This window comes from Scomber japonicus, chromosome 15 (genome assembly GCF_027409825.1).
Source record: "Scomber japonicus isolate fScoJap1 chromosome 15, fScoJap1.pri, whole genome shotgun sequence".
NCBI lineage: Eukaryota > Metazoa > Chordata > Actinopteri > Scombriformes > Scombridae > Scomber > Scomber japonicus.
The window spans coordinates 8,051,286-8,073,725 of record NC_070592.1 but is presented as its reverse complement, the minus strand read 5'-3'; the positions used below and the strand labels follow the sequence as shown (position 1 = coordinate 8,073,725).

The window sequence follows — 22,440 nt, the reverse complement described above, 5'->3', positions numbered from 1 at the left end:
ACTTGAACAGGCAGGAGTTTGCACTTTGAATCACCCTCACAAGATTTTGGGAGATTAAGAGGCTCACAAGGGAATGTGTGTGTGTGTGTGTGTGTGTGTGTGTGTGTGTGTGTGTGTGTGTGTGTGTGTGTGTGTGTGTGTTTCTCTGTCCACTAAGTTTGTTTCACTTCACCTTTTTTCTGCCTTCTGTAAAATATTTCTGTTTTCATTATGTCAGATTTATTTTGGCGGGGACAGTGAATTCAAACATTAATCTTCAGGAAACAGAAAGTTTGGTGCCAGATTTAACAGTTTCATCAGCTGCTGCTTTCCACCTGCAGTCCAGAGCAAGAAACACTAAATAATACAAAAATAACCAACTGAAATGACTCCCATGTTCTTAATTTACATTTCTGACTCCTTCCTCATTATCCCCTCATCATCATTTATCATCAGCTCTGTTAAATATTTGTATTATGGGCTTTAAGAGGTCTGGGATAATTTATATAGATCCTGTTTTCACTATCTGGGCTCCACATTCTGCTTTGAGCTTCTTCTTCTTCTCGTCTCCTTTCTGTCTCTTCTAATCAGTGTTTGCTCTCTTTCTCTCTCTCTCTTTTTACTGTACGCTCCATCTGTGCTCTCACTGACCTACATGTATCTGCAGGAATCTGTTTCTTTTTTCCTTCCCTTCCCCCCATCCATCCATCCATCCCTCCCCTCCCTCCATTTCTTTGGAAAGAGGAGAAATGCTGTTATAGAGTGAGAGGGAGACACCGACCAGCTCTGGAGGATTTAATAAAAATCTTACCTTTTATTTCTCTCTTTCTTTCTACATCTGTAAAGTCTAATTTATCTCTCTCTCTCTTTCTCTCCCGTGACAGTGCTCACTTCTCTGTGGTCGTCTCAGATGAATGCTTCTTTGTTTTTCGTGTGTGTAGTGCGTGTCTCCTTGCTTCTAAAAAAAAAAGGCCCAACTTTGTTTCACCTCTTCACACCTCCTTTTGACCTTATCCCTTCCCTTCATCCATCTTTCTATATTCATCTGGTTCTCTCTTTTCTCCTTCCCGCCTTCCCTTCTGTCACACTGAGTGACTTTCTAGACATATAACTTTTCATTAGAGGACATCATACTTAGATTTAGACTTTAGTTTCCCCCACAGATACCCCTTTTCCACCGAGCTGGAGCCTGTGCTGGTTCGGAGCTAGTGCTAGAGTCAGTGCTCAGTTGGTGCTAATCCAAGAAGAAGAAGAAGAAGAAGACTCTAGCAAAAAAATGATAAAAATAGTACTTTTAATCAACAAATCTTTAACCCTCTGTAAATGCCATGCTAGTCAGCTAATGAACGTTAACCCCTCTAGCCGGCTAATAAATGGTAACCCTGCTAGCCGGCTAATAAACATTAACCCTGCTAGCCGGCTAATAAACGTTAACCCTGCTAGCCGGCTAATGAACGTTAGCCCCGCTAGCCGGCTAATAAACGTTAGCTGTCCGCTGACGGTAATCGGTTCTTGCTTTAGACCAGCAAAGAGTTGGTGCTTGCTCTGGAGCTTTGGCGGTGGAAAAGCAAAGAACCGGTGCTTAGTCAGGCTCGGGCTCCGAACCAGCACCAGCTCCAGCTCGGTGGAAAAGAGGTAGAGAGTAAATTTATGATGCTGTGACCTTTTCTGAAAACACAGACTGCAAACTCAGAAATATGCCTGAAGTCAAATTGCTGCAGTATTTAGTTTTTAGTTTTTTGGTTACCATGACTTAAGAGCATCCTCAAGGGAGTTTATAGTTTGCTTATGAAAGTTTCAACAGGTGTACTGAAAAAGTAAATGAATAAAGCACACAAGACTTCCTTTTCAATAACTGTAATGATATTTAATGCAACGCAAATATCAGCAGGAATGAACTTAACTTGCATATATTGACATTGATCCAACTTTCACCATATTCAGGCTGATAAATTGTCCATTTATGCTTTCCTGAGTATAGCACATTTCACAGGAATATAATCATGAAGACCATAAAATATATAAAAGTAAAACTGCAGGCAAACAGAGGACCCCAAAAGGAAACACACAAGAGAAATGTTTATTATATATTTTATTCATATTAATGTTTATCAGCATTATAATATGTTTTGATGGACCTTTTTTAATTGAAAAAATCTGCATAAAACAGCAGTTTTCTTCCAGTTGAGAGATGTTGCACATTTTCTGCTGCTTTGAGACACTGAATTAGCTGAAGCTGTTATTTTTTGAATGCTTTGTGAAAATCAGTTTGCTTTCATTGGATTTTTCACACAAATCTCTACATCTACGAGCTTTACCCACGTCAGATGAACATGAATGTAACACAGCACTGGTTTATATCTGTTATATAGGCTGAAACTGAGAAGCATTCAAGACTGTGTATGTCTGTGTGTGTGTGTGAGTGTGTGTGTGTTTTTTTGCCATCAGCCTCTTGAACACCATTTCTGATTAAACCTGCACACGGTTTCACTTCAGACTCTGAAAACAGACTCTGGTTGGCATTTTCGAGAATCCGTATCACACATGCAAACCCACGTGCACTCACACACACTGACTATAACACACACTATTACAAGCACACACACATTCAGTAGACTATGAAATGGAGTAACACACAGGCACAAATTAACCCACCCAAAGCAATCAATTTCAATTTCAGGTGGTCTGATAGTCCTTCTATCCACTAACCCTCCTTCTATCTCCTCCTATATGTAACTTATAGCAGAAACAGGCCGAGGCTGTGTGAAGCAGCAGTCTGTGATTCTTTTATTTAATCACTTTCATGGTATCATGAACCATCTGGTGTGTGTTTGGCACGTATTTCCTTCGTCACATGCTCCACGTTTTTACTTCAAAGTGAAAATGCTTTATGTGCATTATAGTGGAACAGATGGGGTTATGTCTTCTATTATATACAGATTAAACTTTATAAATGTATTTATTTGTACTGATTTTTCCAATATGGTGATTTACCGTAAAGCTTCTTATATACTGTAATCTCAACTCAAACTCCACTTACTGTACTTGCTTCTTTAAGGCTTTCACCCACATTTAACAGGCTTCATCGGGCTCACATGACCTGAGATCTCTCCAGGTCTTTGGTCACATGACGAGACATTTACATTTACTGATGAAGACCATTAATAGAGAGTGAAAGCTCAGGAAAAAAGCTGGGTTGAGATTACTTCAGAGAGTTCATTTTTGGGGGGGTTGCAACTAATAATTATTTTCTTATTTGATTAATTTGGTTTATAAAATGTCAGAAGACTGTGAAAAAATGTGGATCACTGTCACAACCCAAATATATTCAGTTTACTGTCACAGAAGACTAAAAAAACATAAAATATTTACATTTTGAGAAGTTAGAATCAGATCATTTGGATAACTCCCCTTTAAAACATTACTCCGAATGATTAATCCATTATTGAAATAGTTGTTGCATTTCTGTGTTACAATCATTTTCACTGTTTGAATCTGATTATGATGTTTTGATATTATTAAAAGATAACTAATCAAAGTGTTTTTCTTTCTTCTCTTTCATGTTGCTGCTGCTGCTCCTCTCGACTTCCTCCAATAAAGGTAAATACATCCTTTTTCTTCCATCCACCTCTCTTTTCCTCTCCTCTTTAACCGCTGCTCTCTTCTTTTATGTCGTCTGGGAGAATCTGTTTCCCAGCAGTCAATGTTTGCTCTTTTTCCTTCAGACATATTTTCCTTTTTTTTTTTTTTTTTTTTGAGTCAAACTTCTGACGGTGAGGCGACGCGCCGGCTGCTGAGATGAAAACTTTGTGCTTTCTGTTTGTTCCCGTCTGTGTTTGAGCTCGGTCAAATATTTCCCCCCGTGTACTTTTGTATTCTTTGTTTCAGTTTTGACTGTTATAGGCTCACCTTGGGCCGGTTTACAGTACGTTGCTAGGTCCCCCCCCCCACCCCCCCATTGCCCCCTTTTAAAACCCTGCGTGAGGAACGGGTGTAAAAATGGTAGAAAAACACACTGCCTTGGTGCTTTCCTGTCGCTATGGCAACCGGTCACACCACCGCACCACACCACACCACCACCACCTTTCTTGGGCCTGGTGTGTGTGTGACGCCCTGAGGAAGAGAGTGTGTGTGTGTGTGTGAGTGTGAGTGTGAGACGCCCTGAGGAAGAGTGTGTGTGCGTGTGTGTGTGAGTGAATCAGTGCATCCTTTGATGGAGCGAGCTTTACTGTTGACAAGGTCATGTGAAAGAGGAGACTCCCAGCGGAGCGTTCAGGATCGCTGAACAGTTTTCAACATTTCTTCTTTTTTTTTTTTTTTTGTCAGTATTTCTGAAGTTAAAAGAGTTTGTTGAATAGAGCGTGTTGGCTTTGAACTGCACCAATTCTTTGTGTGTTCAGGATTTTTTGGGATGTGTGTGTGTGTGTGTGTGTGTGAGAGAGAGAGTCTGTGTCTATATTTGGATGCAGGCCATGATTTCATATGATATAACCACATTTGCAATACATGAAGTGTTTGTAGAGGCTGTTTTTTTATATATCCGAATGGTTGTGTGTGTGTGTGTGTGTGTGTGCGTGTGTGCGTGTGTGCGTGTGTGCGTGTGTGCGTGTGTGTGTGTGTGTGTCAGTTTAAACCTCCCTCTGGCCTCTACAGTGTTGTGAGGGGGGAAACACATTAACGGTGGCAAAGTGGTGACACCCATTAACCTTTTGATCTTTGTGGTTCAGGTCATTATCTTCAGGTCATCTTTAAAAAAAAAAAAAAAAAAAGATCCTCCTGGAAAACACTCCATCTGTCCTCCTGTCCTCTTATTGATTAGTAATCACCCTCTCCTGTTAAACAAACGTGTTGTGTTTGGGCTCCTGATCTCTAAACTATTAGTCATCAGTCAGCTGCTCCGACATATTTGTGTGGTTCCAGTGTTACTGAGGAGGGTTTTTGGATGGGTGACAGGTTGTGTTTGTTGTGACTGTGACAAAAGAGAGAGAGATAGAGAGAGGGAGATAAAACTGAAATCTGAGAGCTTCAACCTTCAGTAAATAACATCTAAATTCCTGCCAGGATTCACATTTATGCAATATTTGAGCTCTATCGTGTTTATATTGAACACAGCACCGCAGCTCCACACAACAATAACAGATAGATAAAGATATAGACCTTTAAAAATGGGAAGAATAACTTTCTGATTAAAGAGATAAAAGTTAATTTGCATAATGTTTTTTTTTTTTTAGCATGAATAACTTATAACCATGCTGGATCATTGTCATGGCTTATAAAACCATATTTAGTAGGAAGTGAACAACAAAGACCTGGTTCAGTTTTACACCATCCATTTATACAGAAGAGTACTATTGATATATACTTTAATCTTTAATTAACTACTATTTTTTAAGAAATGATTGAAATGAGAACCAATTTCATTCTTTATTGATGAGTTAGTGGGAAATCTGGGCTTCATCCATATATTTTTTTTCCCCCTCGCCCCCTCTTACTCCTTCTCTTAGATTGCTGATTGCTTAGTATCTAGTATATCTTCCTAGTATCTATGTCTTAGTAGGCTTGGCTCATCATACTGTGAATGCATGTGTGTTTATGTCCTTAAACAGACTGGGGTCATTCACTGTATAAAATGCCTGATGAATAGAGAGCAGGCACGTCTTTATTATCCCCACTGGAGCAATTCATTTAGCATGAAACAGCTTAAAAAACATAAATAATTTAAATATTGAGTCCTAAAACACATGTAGTTTCAGTTAGGGCTGGGCAATTAATCCAAAAACAGTCGAAACCTACATTTAGAAACTCTAATCGACTTAATCTTGCTCATGTCAGTTAATCGTGGTGTTCACTGTTGCCATGACAACAAAGGTTGCACATCTTTAAGGAATTTGAAAACTTGTCTCCAGTGATCATTTGAACCCAAACCATGATCTTTACATAGTTCTAATTAAGTCAACTAGACATTAACCACAGCTTCACACCTTAACCCTCCTATCGTCCTCGAGTCAAGAGAGGAAGGGAGGGAGGGAAGGAAGGGAGGAAGGAAGGGAGGAAAGGAAAGAAGGAAGGGAGGAAAGGAAAGAAGGAAGGGAGGAAGGAAAGGAGGGAGGGAGGAAAGAAGGACGGAGGGAGGGAAGGAGGGAGGGAGGAAGGAAAGAAAGCAGGAAGGAAAGAAGGAAGGAGGGAGGGAGGAAGGAAAGAAGGTCAGAGGAAATAAGGAAGGGAGGAAGGAAAGGAGGAAAGAAGGAAGGAAGGTAGGAGGGATTAGGAAAGAAGTACGGAGGAAAGAAGGAAGGGGGAGGGAGAAAGGAAAAGAGGAAGGGAGGAAGGAAGGAAAGAAGGACAGAGGAAAGAAGGGAGGAAGGAAGGAAGGAAGGAAGGAAGGAACAGTCACTCCCTAAAGATCCTCATGTGTGAGGGCAGCAGTGTAAAATACTAAACTAAAGAAACTGTGAAAATACATCATTGTTCATCAAGGGTGGAGATAATCGTTCATTACTCATAATCAAGGTTAAAAGTTCAATTAATGGTGAGTTTGATTGTTGCCATAATCGCCCAGCCCTAGTTTCAGTACTACATATTCAGACCATATAAAAGGAACTATCAGATATAACCTTAAGACAAACAGTATCACAGTTAATCAGCCGTAGTCCACTGACCCTCCGATTACAAGTTGAACCTTCGGATATCCTCCGGGGCAAAAGATCAACCATATCATACGCTCAGAGTGAATCTCCTCTGATAGAGAAAGACAGAGGTCATTCATATCACAGTCACTGATTTTAGAACTCATACTCACAATTATACTTAATATATTCTTAGGGTTAGGGTTAAGTAAGCCTCAATACAAGATTTACAAAGAAAGAAAATCTACTTCAAAACTGCCAAGCTTCCTTTTAAAAGAGCAAATGTTGGTGATCCTCCTAAAATTAGGCCCAAAGCTCTCTCTGTGAAAGTCAACAGTCATTTCTCTTGTCTTTGGTACATTGAGTTTAAGAAAGGGAAAGTCCCACCGCTGTAAGAACTCATTAACAACTGGAGATGACTCACTATAACAGAGTCGTCTCCACATTAAGTGACATATATCTGGACTCATGCCGGCTCACACAATCATCAGTGTACAAAACAAACAGACTGAAAGACTTAAAAAGACCCATTTCCTGTCAGTCACTATAATATAGGATACTAATTTATTACTCACGAATTGATTTAGAACAAGTTCATATTGTTGATAAAAGGAGAGTCTATAAATCCTGTCTGTAAATATGTCTCGCCAGATGATAAATTGCAGCTATTATTATTATTTCTTTTTAAATGACACATTTCTCAGCTCTTAGTTTTATGCATTTCCTGTTGATCATGCCTCAGACTCACTCTACTCATATATATATGAGTATATATATATATATATATAGAGCTCTCTCTTCTCCAACTTCCACTTCACCATCTCCCGCTGTGAACCCGCAGCCACTCGTCCATTTACCTTCTCCGAGCTTTTTCTCTCCATCATTCGGCCTCTGATGTAAAAACACTCTTTATTATATGAAGACAGACATTGAATGCACCACTTTCCTACCACCGCCGACATTCATAGTTCTTAGAAGTGGCCTCGAACCTCCTACAGTAAAGGAAGCTCTTAGTATTTGGAGTAAACTTGCTGGTTGCCGTGGCGATGGGCCTGCTCTGGCCTCATCTGCCCTCTTTTCTCTGTGTGTGTGTGTGTGTGTGTGTGTGTGTGTGTGTGTGTGTGTCAGGTAATTATTTACCATGTTGTGTTTACCTTTTGGTGAGATAGAAGGAAAAAGAGAAAACAGAGCTGATAAGATATGTATAGAAAGAGGGAGTGTAAGGAGTGTATGGACTTTATTTATGACATCTGATTGATTGAGGTTGATTATTACCTAACGCCGGGTGATGTAATCATGGTTTGTGGGATATGGTGATGGGATTTTTTTTTCGCCCTATTTTATGACGTTAAACATTAAAGATTATGAAGAGATTAAACAGTGAGGCGTAAACCACGAGACAAGACAAATATGAATGTTTGTATATAATTTCCTGTATATATATACTGATAGTGCATCAGGTGTTTTCCTCTATATTAGGGCTGCAGCTCATTATTATTTTCATCATCTGTTCATCTGCAGGTTATTATCTCAATACATCGATTAATAGTTTAGTCTTTTAAATGTTAAAAAAGGGGAAAACATGTCATTCTGAGTGTCTTAATTAGCTCGTATTGCGTGACTAACAGTTCAAATCCTGAATATGCTTTTCCATGGCTGATATCAGACTATATTTGGCCTTTTTTTGTTGTATTTGTTGCAGCTGTACTCCACACCCTCCTCCATTTTTATCAGATAAAATAAGAGTTATCGGTGTCACTCGGTGACAGACGGGTGTGCAGAGGAGCGTACTGTCAGCTAAAACACCGTCATTTAACATGAGGAACACATTTAGTGAGACCAGAGACAAACCATGACTGGCAGAAAAATAGAAAAACAATTTGTTTCAAAAGCCTCGGATCTGTAATCTGCTCCAGTATGTTGATCCAGGAGGCAGCTGAACCCCCCCCCCCCCCCCCCCCCCCCCCCCCCCCGACCACACACACACACACACACACACCACACACACAACACACACACACAGAGGAGACAATGTGAAACTGACTGAATGACAATGTCACTGTCAAACATTCATTCAGGAACTTCAGCTCTGACATACCATGCAGCTTTAAAAAAAAAAAAAAAAAAGCACAGCTGAGCATTGAGTAATAAAAACACGCCTCCTTTTAAGAAAAAAAATCTGTCTGTGTCACATATACGCACACACACACACACACACACACACACACACACACACAGAGAGACACACACACATATACACACTCACTGTAGGCAAATGAAACACATGTTTCTGGCTCTGGCTGTGACATCACCCGCCTTGTGTTCAAAGTCCAGTTCCTCTATCCGGCTTAGAGCTAACACACACTGCCACACTCAGAGCTACCGTAACCACCGACGCTAACACACACGCGCGCGCGCTCGCTTTGTGGAAAGAAGACAAGAAGAAGAAGTAAAGAAAAGAAGAAAAGAAGCGAGTTAAGAGATGAAGGATTATCGACGTGATTAAGGATGATTCTACTTTGACACCACGGATCTTCTGGGGCTTCAGAGATCAACCACAACCTCCCTCCTACCTCCTCCTACCTCCTTCTTCTCCTCCTTCTTCTCCTTCCTCTCCTCCTTCTTTACTCGCTCTCTCTGTTCTTACCCTTTTCTCACTATTAATCATTTCCTTATCACTTTCTAATTCTCTGCTCTGTACTTCCTCCTCTACGTATTGTAATTATCTCTCACTCTCTCTCTCTGTCTTTTCATTCATCTACTGCCACCTCCCCCCCCCTCCTCCTCCTCCTCCTCCTCTCCCACCTCTCTCCTTTCTCTCTTTACTCTGGGAGGGAAGGGATGAGCTCCGCGGCTTCTTACAGGCAGTTCCTCCAAGGTCTGGAGGAGAAAAGAGGTCGGTGTCAACTCAAATTCACAACTAACTTTTTAAACCTGTGATAATGTTTACAAATGGAAACTTGACACTTTTATGAGAGTTTCTTGGAATTCATTGTGGCTAAAGGAAACGATCATGGTGTTAATTATGCTTTAATTGGACCAGGATCTTATCTTTTATTATCTGTTGTTTATGAGGAGTGGATGTGTGATGATAGGAGTGTGACATTTTTGCACGTGTAGATTGCTCACCACCAGTGCTGCTTGCTGAATCAGTGTTGACCAAACTGTGCAGTCAGAGGGTTGGGCACCTGAATAGATGTCATACCTGCTTTTCAATGATCCTTGTGCAACACCACAGTTTGTTTAAACATGGCTCGCACCCAGAAAATGGGCTTCAGGTTTTACTCGGTTGTGGATTTGTATGACGTTAGATGTTTAAAGGAACATATTAAAGGGAAAAAATGGACGGCTCTTTCCTTTAATTGAACATATGTAACCTTATATATATATTTTCATACTCTGACTATTCACTGTATGGAGTGGCTCAGTGTTTATAATTAGTCTTTATACATTAAGACCATTTTTTTATATATCTCATGTGTCACAATCACACTTCATTATGATCTCATGTTGAAAGCCATCATCATGTCTTATTCATTCCTTCATTGAATGTGAATGATGCCACACATTTGAATGGTAGGTTTCATTTATAACCATTAAAACCAATCAAGCAATCAACACTGACTCAGCTGCATTAAAAAAAAAAACATAATTTTGAAATATATCCATTTTTTTGTACAATCTTGGTCAATTTAAGAAAAGTCATACAATTTCAAGCATATAGAAGAAAGTCATTGAGGGTGTTTTCATTGTTTTTAAAAGTCAAAATGGGTTAATCTTTAACCCAATCAGGTTAAAAGTGAGAGTTGCAGCTATTCTTGTACTCACGTGTTAATTCAGTGACTTTCACGCCACTTTGAACTGTTCTCTTCTTATAAACTTTAACATTGAGGTCATGTTTATGTGTGTGTGTGTTTACCCACTCGGCTACTGTATGGCGTCCAGATAAGATGTGGGTCAGTAGAAGGACGAATGGAGGCCTTTTTTTTTCTTTTTTTTTTTCTCTCAATAACTAACAAGGCCGATGGCTGCTGCTATATTAACAGCACCCTCGGGCTCTTCATAGACATTTAGCTCGCTCTGTTTAATTAGCTTCAGGGGCAAATTTTCAAGTGCTGCTTATTGTTTATGCTAGAGCCGGCGTCAAGATGCCAGGTGCATCATCTACTCTACGCTTCTCCTTTTTTGTGTGTGTGTGTGTGTGTGTGTGTGTGTGTCATCGATGACACTTGATCTCCCTGCCAGTGCGTGAAACAGTCACTCGCTCACACTGAAGAGAAGAGACAACAGCGGGATGGTTTGTTGAAGTGTCAGGTGACGTGCAGAAGCAGGCATGGATGCTTCGCTTCAGCAGCTGTTATCACAGCAGTTAACCGAGCGTAGAGTAAACCGGGCTCTGGTCCGAGCCCAAGATCTTCTATTTATTTTAAATACTTTTTTTTAAAGCACGAGCCCAGCATATATCAGTCTTTTTAAGTATTTAACTGTTTAATGCTGGTGAAGAAATCCACTGTTTAATTTCTCAGGCCGCAGATAAAAGCAGTGCATGTTAATTTGTCGGTCATTTTTTTGGAGCTCAGTGTTTTCTTATCAGTTTGGATTCAACCCAAAGTTCAGGACTTCTCAGAAAGGCAGACAAAGAGAATGAATGAGGAGATTTGGGTCAGGATTATATAGATTTTGCACAGTTTGAATATTAGTTGGTAACAGTATTTTCTGTAGAATTTGGTTTAATTTCAGTACTTTTCAGGACTCTGTGCAGTAAGTTTTTATTACCAGGAATAAAAAGTTATTATCAGTTTGCAGTAAATAAATGCAGTCATGGAAGTCAGAGGTTCATACACTGTTCAGGTTGAGCGCTTATCACACCTCACAGCTGACAGAGAGAGAGAGAGAGAGAAAGTGTGTGTGTGTGTGGCGTTTGCTCCACATTTTTTATAGCACAACAACTGCTTTACAACTTTAGGATTTTGTGTGTTAGGTAGATTTTTTTTACAGCTTTGTAACACATACTGTGACTGCTGTGTCACTGTCACCATAACGTCTTGAATGGGCATTATGCACAGTTATATATATTGATATCTATTTATGATTTCTATATGATTGTTTTTGCTTAACTTTAAAGCTACTCGTGCAGGAGTCTGAGCACATTTTCAAATAATAATGATGTATATGTGTTTTAATATTGAGGCAAAAAGAAAGTTGCTTGCATTAAAATCTCTGCACAGCCTTCAGAAAGCTGGATTCTGCTTCATGTCCAATTTTTAGAAACTGAACCTCGTCTGAACTATTGATTAAAAACACTGTCTTCAGCCGCTTTTGATCTTTTCTCTGTAGCACTTATTCATTCAGACATTTGTTAAGATATAAAAAAGTAATCTTACTCTGACTGTTTAACATGCACTAGGTTGTACTAAATGTGAAGCAGGGCTGCAACTAATTCATTATTATTATCAGTTAGTTCTTTGGTCTATAAAATCTCATAAAATGGTTAAAAATATCACTCACATATTTCTCACAGCACAAGCAGACGTCCTTAAATGTCCTGTTTTGCCCTAATTAACAGTCCACAACCCAATTATAGTAAGAAACCAGGAAATATTCACACCTGAGAAGCTTTTGGCCTTTTCACTTCAAAAAATTACTCATGAAAAATACGTGATGACAAATTTAGTAGACGGCAGCTAATCGTTGCAGCTCTAATATGAAGAGAATCAAAATTATTCCTATTTATAAACTTCTATACAGTCAAATATGTATCATGGCACACATCTGTCCCATTATTACTGCTCTCCTCTATGCGACATGTTAAATATAATCAAACCTTTGGTCTGCTCAGTCTCTCAGACGCTGATAATCCTTTCTACAGTCGTCTTCATGTCCACACTCCATTTAAATTTAAAACCCTGAAACCCCCCCCCCCCCCCGCCTCTCTTTTTTTTCTCTTTCTCTTTTGTCTACAAGTTGTATCATGGTCACACCTGCTGCCACTTGTGGTTTGGTGACATTATTTGGCTCAGGACCCCCCACCACCAACACCAACACCCCCACCCCCCTTCCCCCCACCTACCCCCCCCGACCAGCAGCAGCTGCTCCGTCTGAGGCCTTACAGCAGTAGATGTCAGTCGGGGTTAAAATCACCTACAATCTCCTTTAAACCCTTAAATTACACTTGAGGTTAAACTCCTTAGCGGCGTTTAGCGGCCCGTTGGAAACTGTAATCAAAACAAATGTAACAACACTGCTCATGTGCATTAAGCCACTTCTGTGAATTAAAGTATTTAGATAAAGAAGCACTATAGTGGAGGCTAAAAAAAATCAACTTCAACTAATTAATCTGTTTATTTTAATCATTTATTTCAAAGTAAGTGTCTCAATATTGTCCAAATGTGAGTTATACATCTTTTAATCCAGATTCTGACTCATCATCAGTCTCTACGCTAATACACATTCATAAATTCACCCATCAGTCATTAATGAAGAGTGTATTCTATTTAATTATGGGGGAAAATATAAATAAATCAATATTTTATGATCCAGGAGAACATTTTATAGAATATAAAAGAAAACAGCAACATGAATGAATGGTGATGCTTGAATTTTATAATAAAGATAAGTCTAATTTGGACATTTTCATACACTAAAATGAGTATCAGCTGCATGAAAATTAAAAAAAATGATCTCATCACATTAGGAAAAGTCCACCCAGAGGAAATGTGTATTATAAAGTGTTTTTACAGTTATATAATGTTTAAAAATGGGTCAAATTTAACATCAGACCTTCACAATAAACTTGTAAAAAAAGACTTATACGGCTTAAATCCAGATTCTGACTCATCATCAGTCTCTACACTAATACACATTCATGAATTCCCCCATCAGTCATTAATGAAGAGTGTATTCTATTTATTTATAGGGGAAAAAAAGACATTTAAATAATATTACTAATACTACTAAATACTATTTTATGATCCAGGAGAACATTTTATAGAATATAAAAAAATACAGCAACATGAATGGTGATTTTTTTAAAATTTTGTAATAAAAATAAGTCTAATTTGGACATTTTCATACATGAAAATGAGTATCAGCTGCATGAAAATTTAAAAAAAATGATGTCATCACATTAGGAAAAGTCCACCCAGAGGAAATGTGTATTATAAAGTGTTTTTACAGCTATTCAATGTTTAAAAATGGGTCAAATTTAACATCAGACCTTCACAATGAACTTAAAAAAGTAGCATTGACTGTAATATTATGAGACTCAGCCGTCGTTCCTTCCTTCTGTCTGACCACCCGTTGAGGCTGCAGCCCCTCGACCATCTGTAGCTCCTCACATCTCTTACATCAGGAGGAGCTTAACCTCAACGAGGGGAGCGACCAGGAACACACAAGCACGTTTTTCTTTTAGACTCTTTTAGAAATTGAAACGACAAGTGGCCGTCCATTGTTTCAGAGTGCTATCATCTGCCGTCAACCGCCACACGAGAGCAGGAGAAGGGTGTGTGAATGGGAATCGAGGAGGAAGAGGAGGAGGAGGAAGAGGAGGAGGAGGAAGAGGAGGGTCACGATTTGTTTAAGGCGGAGTAGCTGGCGGCATCTATTCTTATCTCTTTCTCTCACTCTCTGTCTCTGTCTCTCTCTCTCTCTGTCTCTGTCTCTCTCTCTCTCATCTCTCTCTCTCTCTCTCTCTCTCTCTCTCTCTCTCTCTCTCTCTCTCTCTCTCTCTGTCCCTCTCTCTCTCTCTCTCTCTCTCTCTCTCTCTCTCTCTCTCTCTCTCTCTCTCTCTCTCTCTCTCTCTCTCTCTCTCTCTGTCTCTACCTGTACCCCGCGCTCACATGACGGGTGCTGCAAGCTCACAGATTAGATTCACTTCATCGTTTGTTTATCTGCATGTTGCCTCACTTGTTTTTTTCTTTTTTCGTGTTGTTTTTTTTGGCGCTCTCCTCTTCGCCTCTCTCTTTCTGTGTATCTTTGTGTCGCTGTGTCACACCAGATCTGTGTCAATGCCTCCGGTGCTAACAGCAGGGTTCATGTTTTCAGGTTCATGAACTGGAAAGACCAAAGTACTCCACTCCACTGTATTGTACTGTAGCATGAAATTTAAAGAAGGAAAAAAAGGCTTAGTTTTCAGCCTTATCTCCACTTGACATTTTTAAATATAGCTGAAATTATGAGCTGATTAATTACTAAGATAGTTTTATAATGCTTGATTAATCATTTGAGTCATTTAGGAGGCAAAAAACGTGAAGCGGCGATTGATTCAGCTTCTTAACCCTCCTGTTGTCCTCGAGTCAAGGAAGGAGCGAAGTTAGGAAGGAAGGAAAGGAGGAAGGAAGGTAGGAGGGAGGGAAGAAGGAAGGAAGGAGGGCGGAAAGGAGGGAAGAAGGAAGGAATGAGGGAGGGAGGAAAGAAGGAAGGGAGGAGGGAAGGAAAGGAGAGAGGAAGAAGGAAGGAAGGGAAGGTGGAGGGAGGAAATGAAGGAAGGGAGGAAGGAACGAAGGAAGGTAGGTAGGAGGGAGGAAGGAACAAAGGAAGGAAGGTAGGTAGAAGGAAGGAAGGAAGGAAGGAAGGAAGAGTCAAAACAGACAGGGTCAATTTGACCCGGGAGGACGACAGGAGGGTTAAAAATGAGAATCTGCTACTTTTCTCCTTTTTTAACATCATTATAAAGTGAATTATCTATTTAAAGACGTTACCTTGGTCTCTCTGGTAACACATGACGGCCATTTTTTTAACTAAATAATGAATTAATTAAATGATCTCTCTCTTTCTACTGTTTCTATTGGTTAGTAGTGTTAAGACTTCCTTCCTGTGGTCTATTCTTTGTCTTTTTAAAAAAGGAGAAGATGATGAATGTGTGTGTGTGACAGTGAGTCATCCATTAAGGAGGAGGATATTTACTCAGTATTTGTGTGTTTCCCTTGAATCTGACTTCACCCTTTGCTGCTTTTAGACACAGTGACAGCAAACCCGCCTTGAATCATTTCCCCTTGCCTTTTACGTGCAAATTAATATCACACTCAACAACTCAACTTTAGAGGACTGTATGAGAGTGTATGTAAAAGGAAAAACATTATTTTTGGTGCTGAGCTTCACAATTAATAATTTTTCCTTCCTCTTTTGTTGCTATTTATATGAACATTGAATACAGTCTGATTCATGTTATCCAAAGAGAAGTACAGCCAGTATTTCCATTTGATAATCTAATTGAATCTAATGCTCACATGCAGGGCAGCCATGTGTCTGGATGGGGGGTGGAGGGGGTGGAGGTGGGGGATGGGGGGGGGCATTTGGGGTCAAACCTTGACTGTGTGTGTGCCATGTGGTGGACGAGATGTTAGTGGATCAAACTCTCCGCCATCATTACCGTCACATACAGGGAGGTCTTTTGTTTTCGGGAGCTTCACACCAACAGCTTCCAGGCAGTGAAAAAGTTAAAGCAGTAAGCCGCCGTGTGTGTGTGTGTGTGTGTGTGTGTGTGTGTGTGCTCAGTTTATAATAATCCAGTCATATGAGGGTTTTTTTTTTTTGACTTTGTCGTAAACCCAACATTAGCTCCCATTGTAATGAGTTTGTCTTTTGCCGACAGAGTCATGAGAATAAAGTTGTTTTGAAGTGGATTAACTCGGATTGGCGGGATTATAAATACTCAGAATTCACCTTTTTTTTTTTTTTCTTGCCTCGATGTAAACAGTCTCACCGTGCCTGGCTGTGAAAATTACCATAATGAGAGAGAGGCGGTGGTGTGCGTGTGTGTGTGTTACTAAGGAGGAGGGATTTCAGATCAGGTTAATTCAAAGTGTAGTAAAGTAATCAACTTGTTTAGATGGTGAGTCCACCTGTAAAGCAGGGAGGGACAGCTGGCTGATGATCCAGACAAACACAGCAGGTAGATGGAGCCAGTCTGTGAGAGTGTAAGTGGACTGTGGGTATGTGTGTGTGTGTGTGTGTGTGTGTGTGTAAAAGAGTGTCTGGAAAGTTAATTTGGATCACTTAGTCTTGACATCTCCCGTTCCTCAACATTTTAATCCAACAATCTCCTCACAACGAGCCCACGAGGTTTCACCACAACATAAGACACCAGCACGTACACACACACACACACACACACACGCACACACACACACACACACGTTTTAACTTCTTCACTAACTTTGTTGTATCTCCTCAGTGTTTCATGATCTCTGTCTATGTGTTTAATTTATTGACATTATTAATTGATTCATTGCTTGATCTGTAAATTATAAGTAAAAGGTGATTCATGTCAATCCCTAAAGGTCAAGGTGACGGCCTCAAATGTTGTTTAGTCCCAACAAACACTCCACAACCCAAATATATTCAGTTTACTATCCTAGAAGATTAAAGAAACTAGAAAATATTCAGATTTAAGGTGTTAATGTGATAAAAACTGCAAATATTTGGTGTTTGTTCTGACCAAATTACTCTTAACAATTATTAGATTTATGGACTAAGCGGTTTATTGACTAATCCTTTCTACTTTATCTGTTTTTATTTGTTTCTGTTTGCTAAAATAAAAACATGGGAATTAATTTTCAACTGTAAATAAAAGTACTATATAAATAAAGTTCATATAGAGACACTAATACTTGTTTTTGATGCTTGATGTCAGGCTGAAACTGTCAAATGTCAAGTAATAGACTAAATAAAGTCATAATTTACCAGATTATTAGGTGTTCAAATTGCATCTTTTGTTAAATAAACACAAATATATTTCATTCACTTTGATATAAAACAGAGAGGAGCAGCAACTCTTCACATTTGAGCAGCTTGGACCAACAAATGAAACAGAAACTCAATTATTAAAATAAGAAATAGCTTTCCATTCATTTTCTCCTCTGTGTGTGTTTCAACTTAAACATCAAGCCTCATATTTCATCTGAGCTCATTTTCCAACATCCTCACACACACACACACACACACACACACACACACACACACACACACACACACACACACACACACACACACACACACACACACACACACACACACACACACACACACACAAATCAGCATTCAGTCTCTCCGTCTTCCCATTTTTTGAGTTCCATCTCTGTGACAGCGTCTGCGTCTGAACCAGTGTGAAACCACAACGCCCTAAATAGGCATAAAAACCCAACTGCTCTCTCCATCTGAAAGAAATCAGCAGTTTGTGTCGGTCCACATACCTTTACGATTTATCTCGAGTAGCCAACTGTAAGCAGGAGAAAGAAAAAAAAAAGAAAGAAAAAAAAACATCTTGACATTAATGTTTCAATTAGGATTAATGACTTGAGCAGACGGTGGAGGTGAAACCGCTGCGGTCCAAGATTGACTAAAATAACTCTTTTGTATGACTGAGTCAGCGTTTTGAAAACCGTCAGTCAGGAAGCTGGAAGTTGGAAGTTTGTGATCAGGAATAATTATTAAGAGGCCAAACCACATCAGAGTGTCTATTCAAACATTTTCTTTTGATTAATTATTAGCTGTTTTAAAATCTTGACTCAGACTCTAATGTAAGAGGACGACAAACTCTGAAAGTGAAGTCATGTCACTCACTTATAAACTTTAGACATGCTTTAACTCTTACATACTGTTCATATTGTGACTTATAATTAGCCTCTACACCAATTCACATTTATAAATTCCCAATTAGTCATTAATCCTCAAGTCAAGGAAGGAAGGAAGGAAGGAAGGAAGGAAGGGAAGGAAAGGAAAGGAGGGAGGGAGGGAGGGAGGGAGGGAGGGAGGAAGGATGGAACAGAGGAAGAAGGAAGGAAAGGAGAAAGGAAGGAAGGAAGGGAGGAAGAAGGAAGGACAGGAGAAAGGAAGGAAGAAAAAAGGAGGGAGGAAGAAGGAAGGAAAGGAGGGAGGAAGGAAGGATGGAAAGGAGGAAGGAAGGAAGGATGGAAAGGAGGAAGGAAGGAAGGAAAGGAGGAAGGAAGGAAGGATGGAAAGGAGGAATGAAGGAAGGAAGGAAAGGAGGAAGGAAGGAAGGAAAGGAAAGAAGGGAGGAAGGAGGGAGGGAGGGAGGAAACAAGTAAGGAAGGAGGAAGGAAAAGAGCTGCGGGAGGTAGGTACAGTATGGAGAAGATGAATAGAGTTTGATGTTTGAATGGTGATTTTTGAATTAGTTAATAAACTCAGGTCAAATTTGTACCTTTGCATACTGTATATAAAAATGTGTCCGCTGCACAATAATGAATAAAAAAGATGCATTTTATTTTCATGTTTATATACTGTGAGTCACACTAGGACAATCTGGCTTAAATAAATGTGTATATGGTGTTTTTACAGCTCTCCAGTGTAAAGTGTGTGAAGGTTAACAGGCTTGTAACAAAGTGCTTACAGATGTAAACCCATGAAATCATCATTATAATTATTAATCCAAACGTGCCTGGTACCTTTTTCTTTTCTTTACTTCCTCTCTCTCTCTCTCTCTTCTGTTACAAAAAGCCTTTTCAATACCGATCATGTTAGTCTGGCTGGTGCCGAAAGAACAAGCCGTTACTTAACCCAGTTAGCGGCAGTTAGTTCATTTCACATTGTTCGGTGTCACGAGCAGACAAGCCGCCCCTTTTCTGAACTTCAAAGCCTGTTGATCAGGTTACATAAATGTCTGGACTGGATGTTTGTTTCCATGTTTTTCTGGCTCGGTTGCCAGAATTAGGCAGAGAGGTGGAGTGAGGGTGGTAGCAGACACACAGGTACAACATTTTCTCATTAGGAGATGCAGAGAAAGTGAAAGTATGAAGTTTTTAATTCTTAATGTTACATGTACACAACCCCCCCCCCCCCCCCCCCCCCCCCAAAAAAAGCTACCTTCCTCTTCTCTTGTAGTCATATTACTGCAACATGTCAACACCCACCTTTAAGCTGAAATAGTTAAAATCATCTTTATTTGCAACATTTCTCATATAAGCTCATAAATGTTAGGTCTGACTTCACCATCACACCCTGTGACAGATTTATTGCTCACATGGAGGAGATCAGGCAGAACCTTTTATGACTCTGAAACACACTTTTTATGTGAATCAGTGATATGTAAGTAGCAATAACGTTATGCCACTCTTTAAAAAAAAAAAAGAAAATGCTTCTATGTAGAGTGATCTGAAGGCAAAATAGAGGAATGTGTCTGAATGGATGCAGACAGTCGTGTTACATTAATAATTATTATTAATTATTTGTGGATTTTAAATGAAGCTGAATGAAGCGATTAGGAAGATAAATGGAGACGATTGGTGGCTTTTTAGTTAAATATTTGGCAAATAGATGAGATAACCACTTCACAAAACATGTTGAGCTGTGGCAAAAGTTATTAATAAAGAAGGAAGGAAGGGAGGGAAAGGAGGGAGGAAGAAGGAAGGATGGAAGGGAGGGAGGAAGAAGGAAGGAAGGAAAGGGAGGAGGAAGAAGGAAGGAAAGGAGAGAGGAAGAAGGAAGGAAAGGAGGAAGGGAAGGAAGGAAGGAAGGGAGAAGTAAGATAGGAGGAGGGGAGGAAAGAAAGAGAGAAGGAGGGAGGAGGAGGGAGGAAAGGAAGGAAAGAAGGAAGGGGGATGGAGGAAGGGAAGGAAAGACGGAAGGAAAGAAGGACAGAAGGAAGGAAGGAAAGAACTGTCAAAACAGATGGGGTCAATTTGACCGGGAGGACGACACAAAGGTTAAATGATCAGTTCATTCTCTTTTAGGCCATAAAAATGTCAGCTTGTTGAACATGAACATAAATCACCTCATTAAATGAAGTCTTTTATATGTCAGTGTGGTCATCTCTCCACTTATAACTAACTGTCATTTTATAAACATCTGAAATATTTAAAAACATTGTGCCGCAGTAATAATTTATTTTATGGTGCTTTTTTAATGAAGCTGAATGAACCGAATAGGAAGATAAATGGAGATTTGTCATGTGGAAGAGACAAGCAAAGCACAACATATTCTCGACTCTGGCAAAGATTTAAAAAAATATATAAAATACTTCATGTCATGACCTTGTATATGTTCTTTTAAGTCATAAAAATGCCAGTATATCAAACAGAAACATATACCAGAGACTCATTACCACCTTAAATTTACACCACTTATTAACTAATAGTCATTTTACAGTTAGTTAAATATTTGGCAAATGCAGATGAGATTATCAAAGCAGAAAATATTCTCAACTTTGGCAATGTTTAAAAAAAAAAGAGGTACTTGACCTTGTTTCCATCTTCTAAGCCATACAAATATCAGCTTGTCCAACATAAATATAAATACAGATTCATTACCTCCTTAAAATAACATCTGTTATCATATCAGTGTTAGTCAGCTCTCCACTTATTAACTACATTTAACTTTAGAAACATCTGTAATATTAAAGATAAGATTGAAGGAATAGCACAGTCAGTTCTTGAGTCAGATATGCTTGTTTTTATTACTGAAAGAAGACTGCTTTGCTTTATTTAGTATCTTCCACTAAAAACTAATAAAATCGAGGGAAACGATTTTTAATAATAATGAGATAGCGCTCAATAACAAAGGTTTTATTTTGAAAAGCTTAGACAGGAAGCCTATATATCATATTTGTTTAAAACCATACAAACAAATCTTCCTCTAGCTGCTGAGCATCCTAAACCTCCAGGAGCTCCTCAGCAGGGCGAATCCATTTCTACCTTCTTGACTTGACGATGCCTCTTTAAATATTTTTTTTGGGTCACCCCGCCCGCTGCCCCCTTCCCCCCCGCGTCTCGGCGTCACAAACACAGCTCACACTGACTGACTGACTGACTGACTGACTTCCAGTAGAGCAGAGCCAGATGTGTTGAGCGTGATAAGCCTCCTCCTCCGTTTATCAGCATCTCAGCAGTTGGGCGCGGCTTCAGTGTCGCTGCCTACTTTATTTGTATGTCTGTGTGCAGCAGCTACCACTAACTGCCCTCTAGCACCGCTGAAGGAGGGGCAGATGGTGCTGCAGCGCCCCCCGTAGGTCAGATGTTTCTATTGATTCTTGTTTTATTAGCTTGTGTCAGCTTTCATCACTTAAAGAATCACTACACTCTGTTTTTTATGGATTTAAAGTGATTTATTTAAATATTCCACTTCTTTGATGGTGTAACCAAACTAATGAACATCTTTGAGGTTTCTTAGAGGAGATGTTGAGTGTTTATTGCATCCACATGTAGCTGTTAGAAGTTTTTTCTCTCCGTGTCTTACAAGCCTCGTCCTTGTATCTTTTGACTCTATAACCGCAGCTCCTTTTTTCTCAGCTCTGACAGGCTATAATCACACAGGATAGAGCACCGTTTGTGCATGTAATTACTGCGTGTGTGTGTGTGTGTGTGACAGTGTGACTGCAGGGTGTAGGCGATGGGAACGAGGCGGTGAAAAGACTGAGAGAGGAGGAGGAGGAGGAGAAGATTAGAGTGAAATAAAGAAGATGTTTTGGGAGAGAAGTGATAATAAGTTCATACCCAGCAGGAGTTTAAGTGTTAACCTTCACCTGCTCTGCAAATTAAAACCTAAAAACCCCAAAAGTCACATTTATAGTCAGAAAGCTCTAAATTTCTCACATTAAACCTTCCATACTGTCATATTCTGACTCATAATTAGTCTCTACACCAAACATTCACAATCAAAGTTTTATGATCCAGGAGAATATTTATACAATAATTGAATGCTGATTTTTGAATTTTTTAACCCTCCTGTTGTCCCTTGAGGAAGGAAGGGAGGAAGAAGGAGGGAAGGAAGGAAAAGAGAAGGAAGGAAGGAAAGAAGGACAGAGGAAAGAATGAAGAGGGGAGGAAAGAAAGAGAGAAGGAAGAAGGGAGAAGGAAGGACAGAAGGAAGGAAGAAAGGG

General features: G+C 39.6%; 1 protein-coding gene across 5 annotated transcripts in view; it reads left to right on the top strand.

The window, feature by feature from the left end:
• The window catches only part of macf1a (microtubule actin crosslinking factor 1a), a 265,237-nt gene that overhangs the window by 71,833 nt on the left and 170,964 nt on the right, over positions 1–22,440 (top strand). Inside the window, exon 1 of one of the 5 annotated variants that reach the window (XM_053334389.1) lies at positions 9,423–9,501. The exons of the other annotated variants lie outside the window; for them this stretch is intronic. Coding sequence (XP_053190364.1) covers positions 9,447–9,501 — 55 coding nt within the window. The 5' untranslated portion in view covers positions 9,423–9,446. Of the gene's footprint in view, positions 1–9,422; positions 9,502–22,440 lie in introns of those variants that run through there. 5 annotated transcript variants of the gene reach the window in all.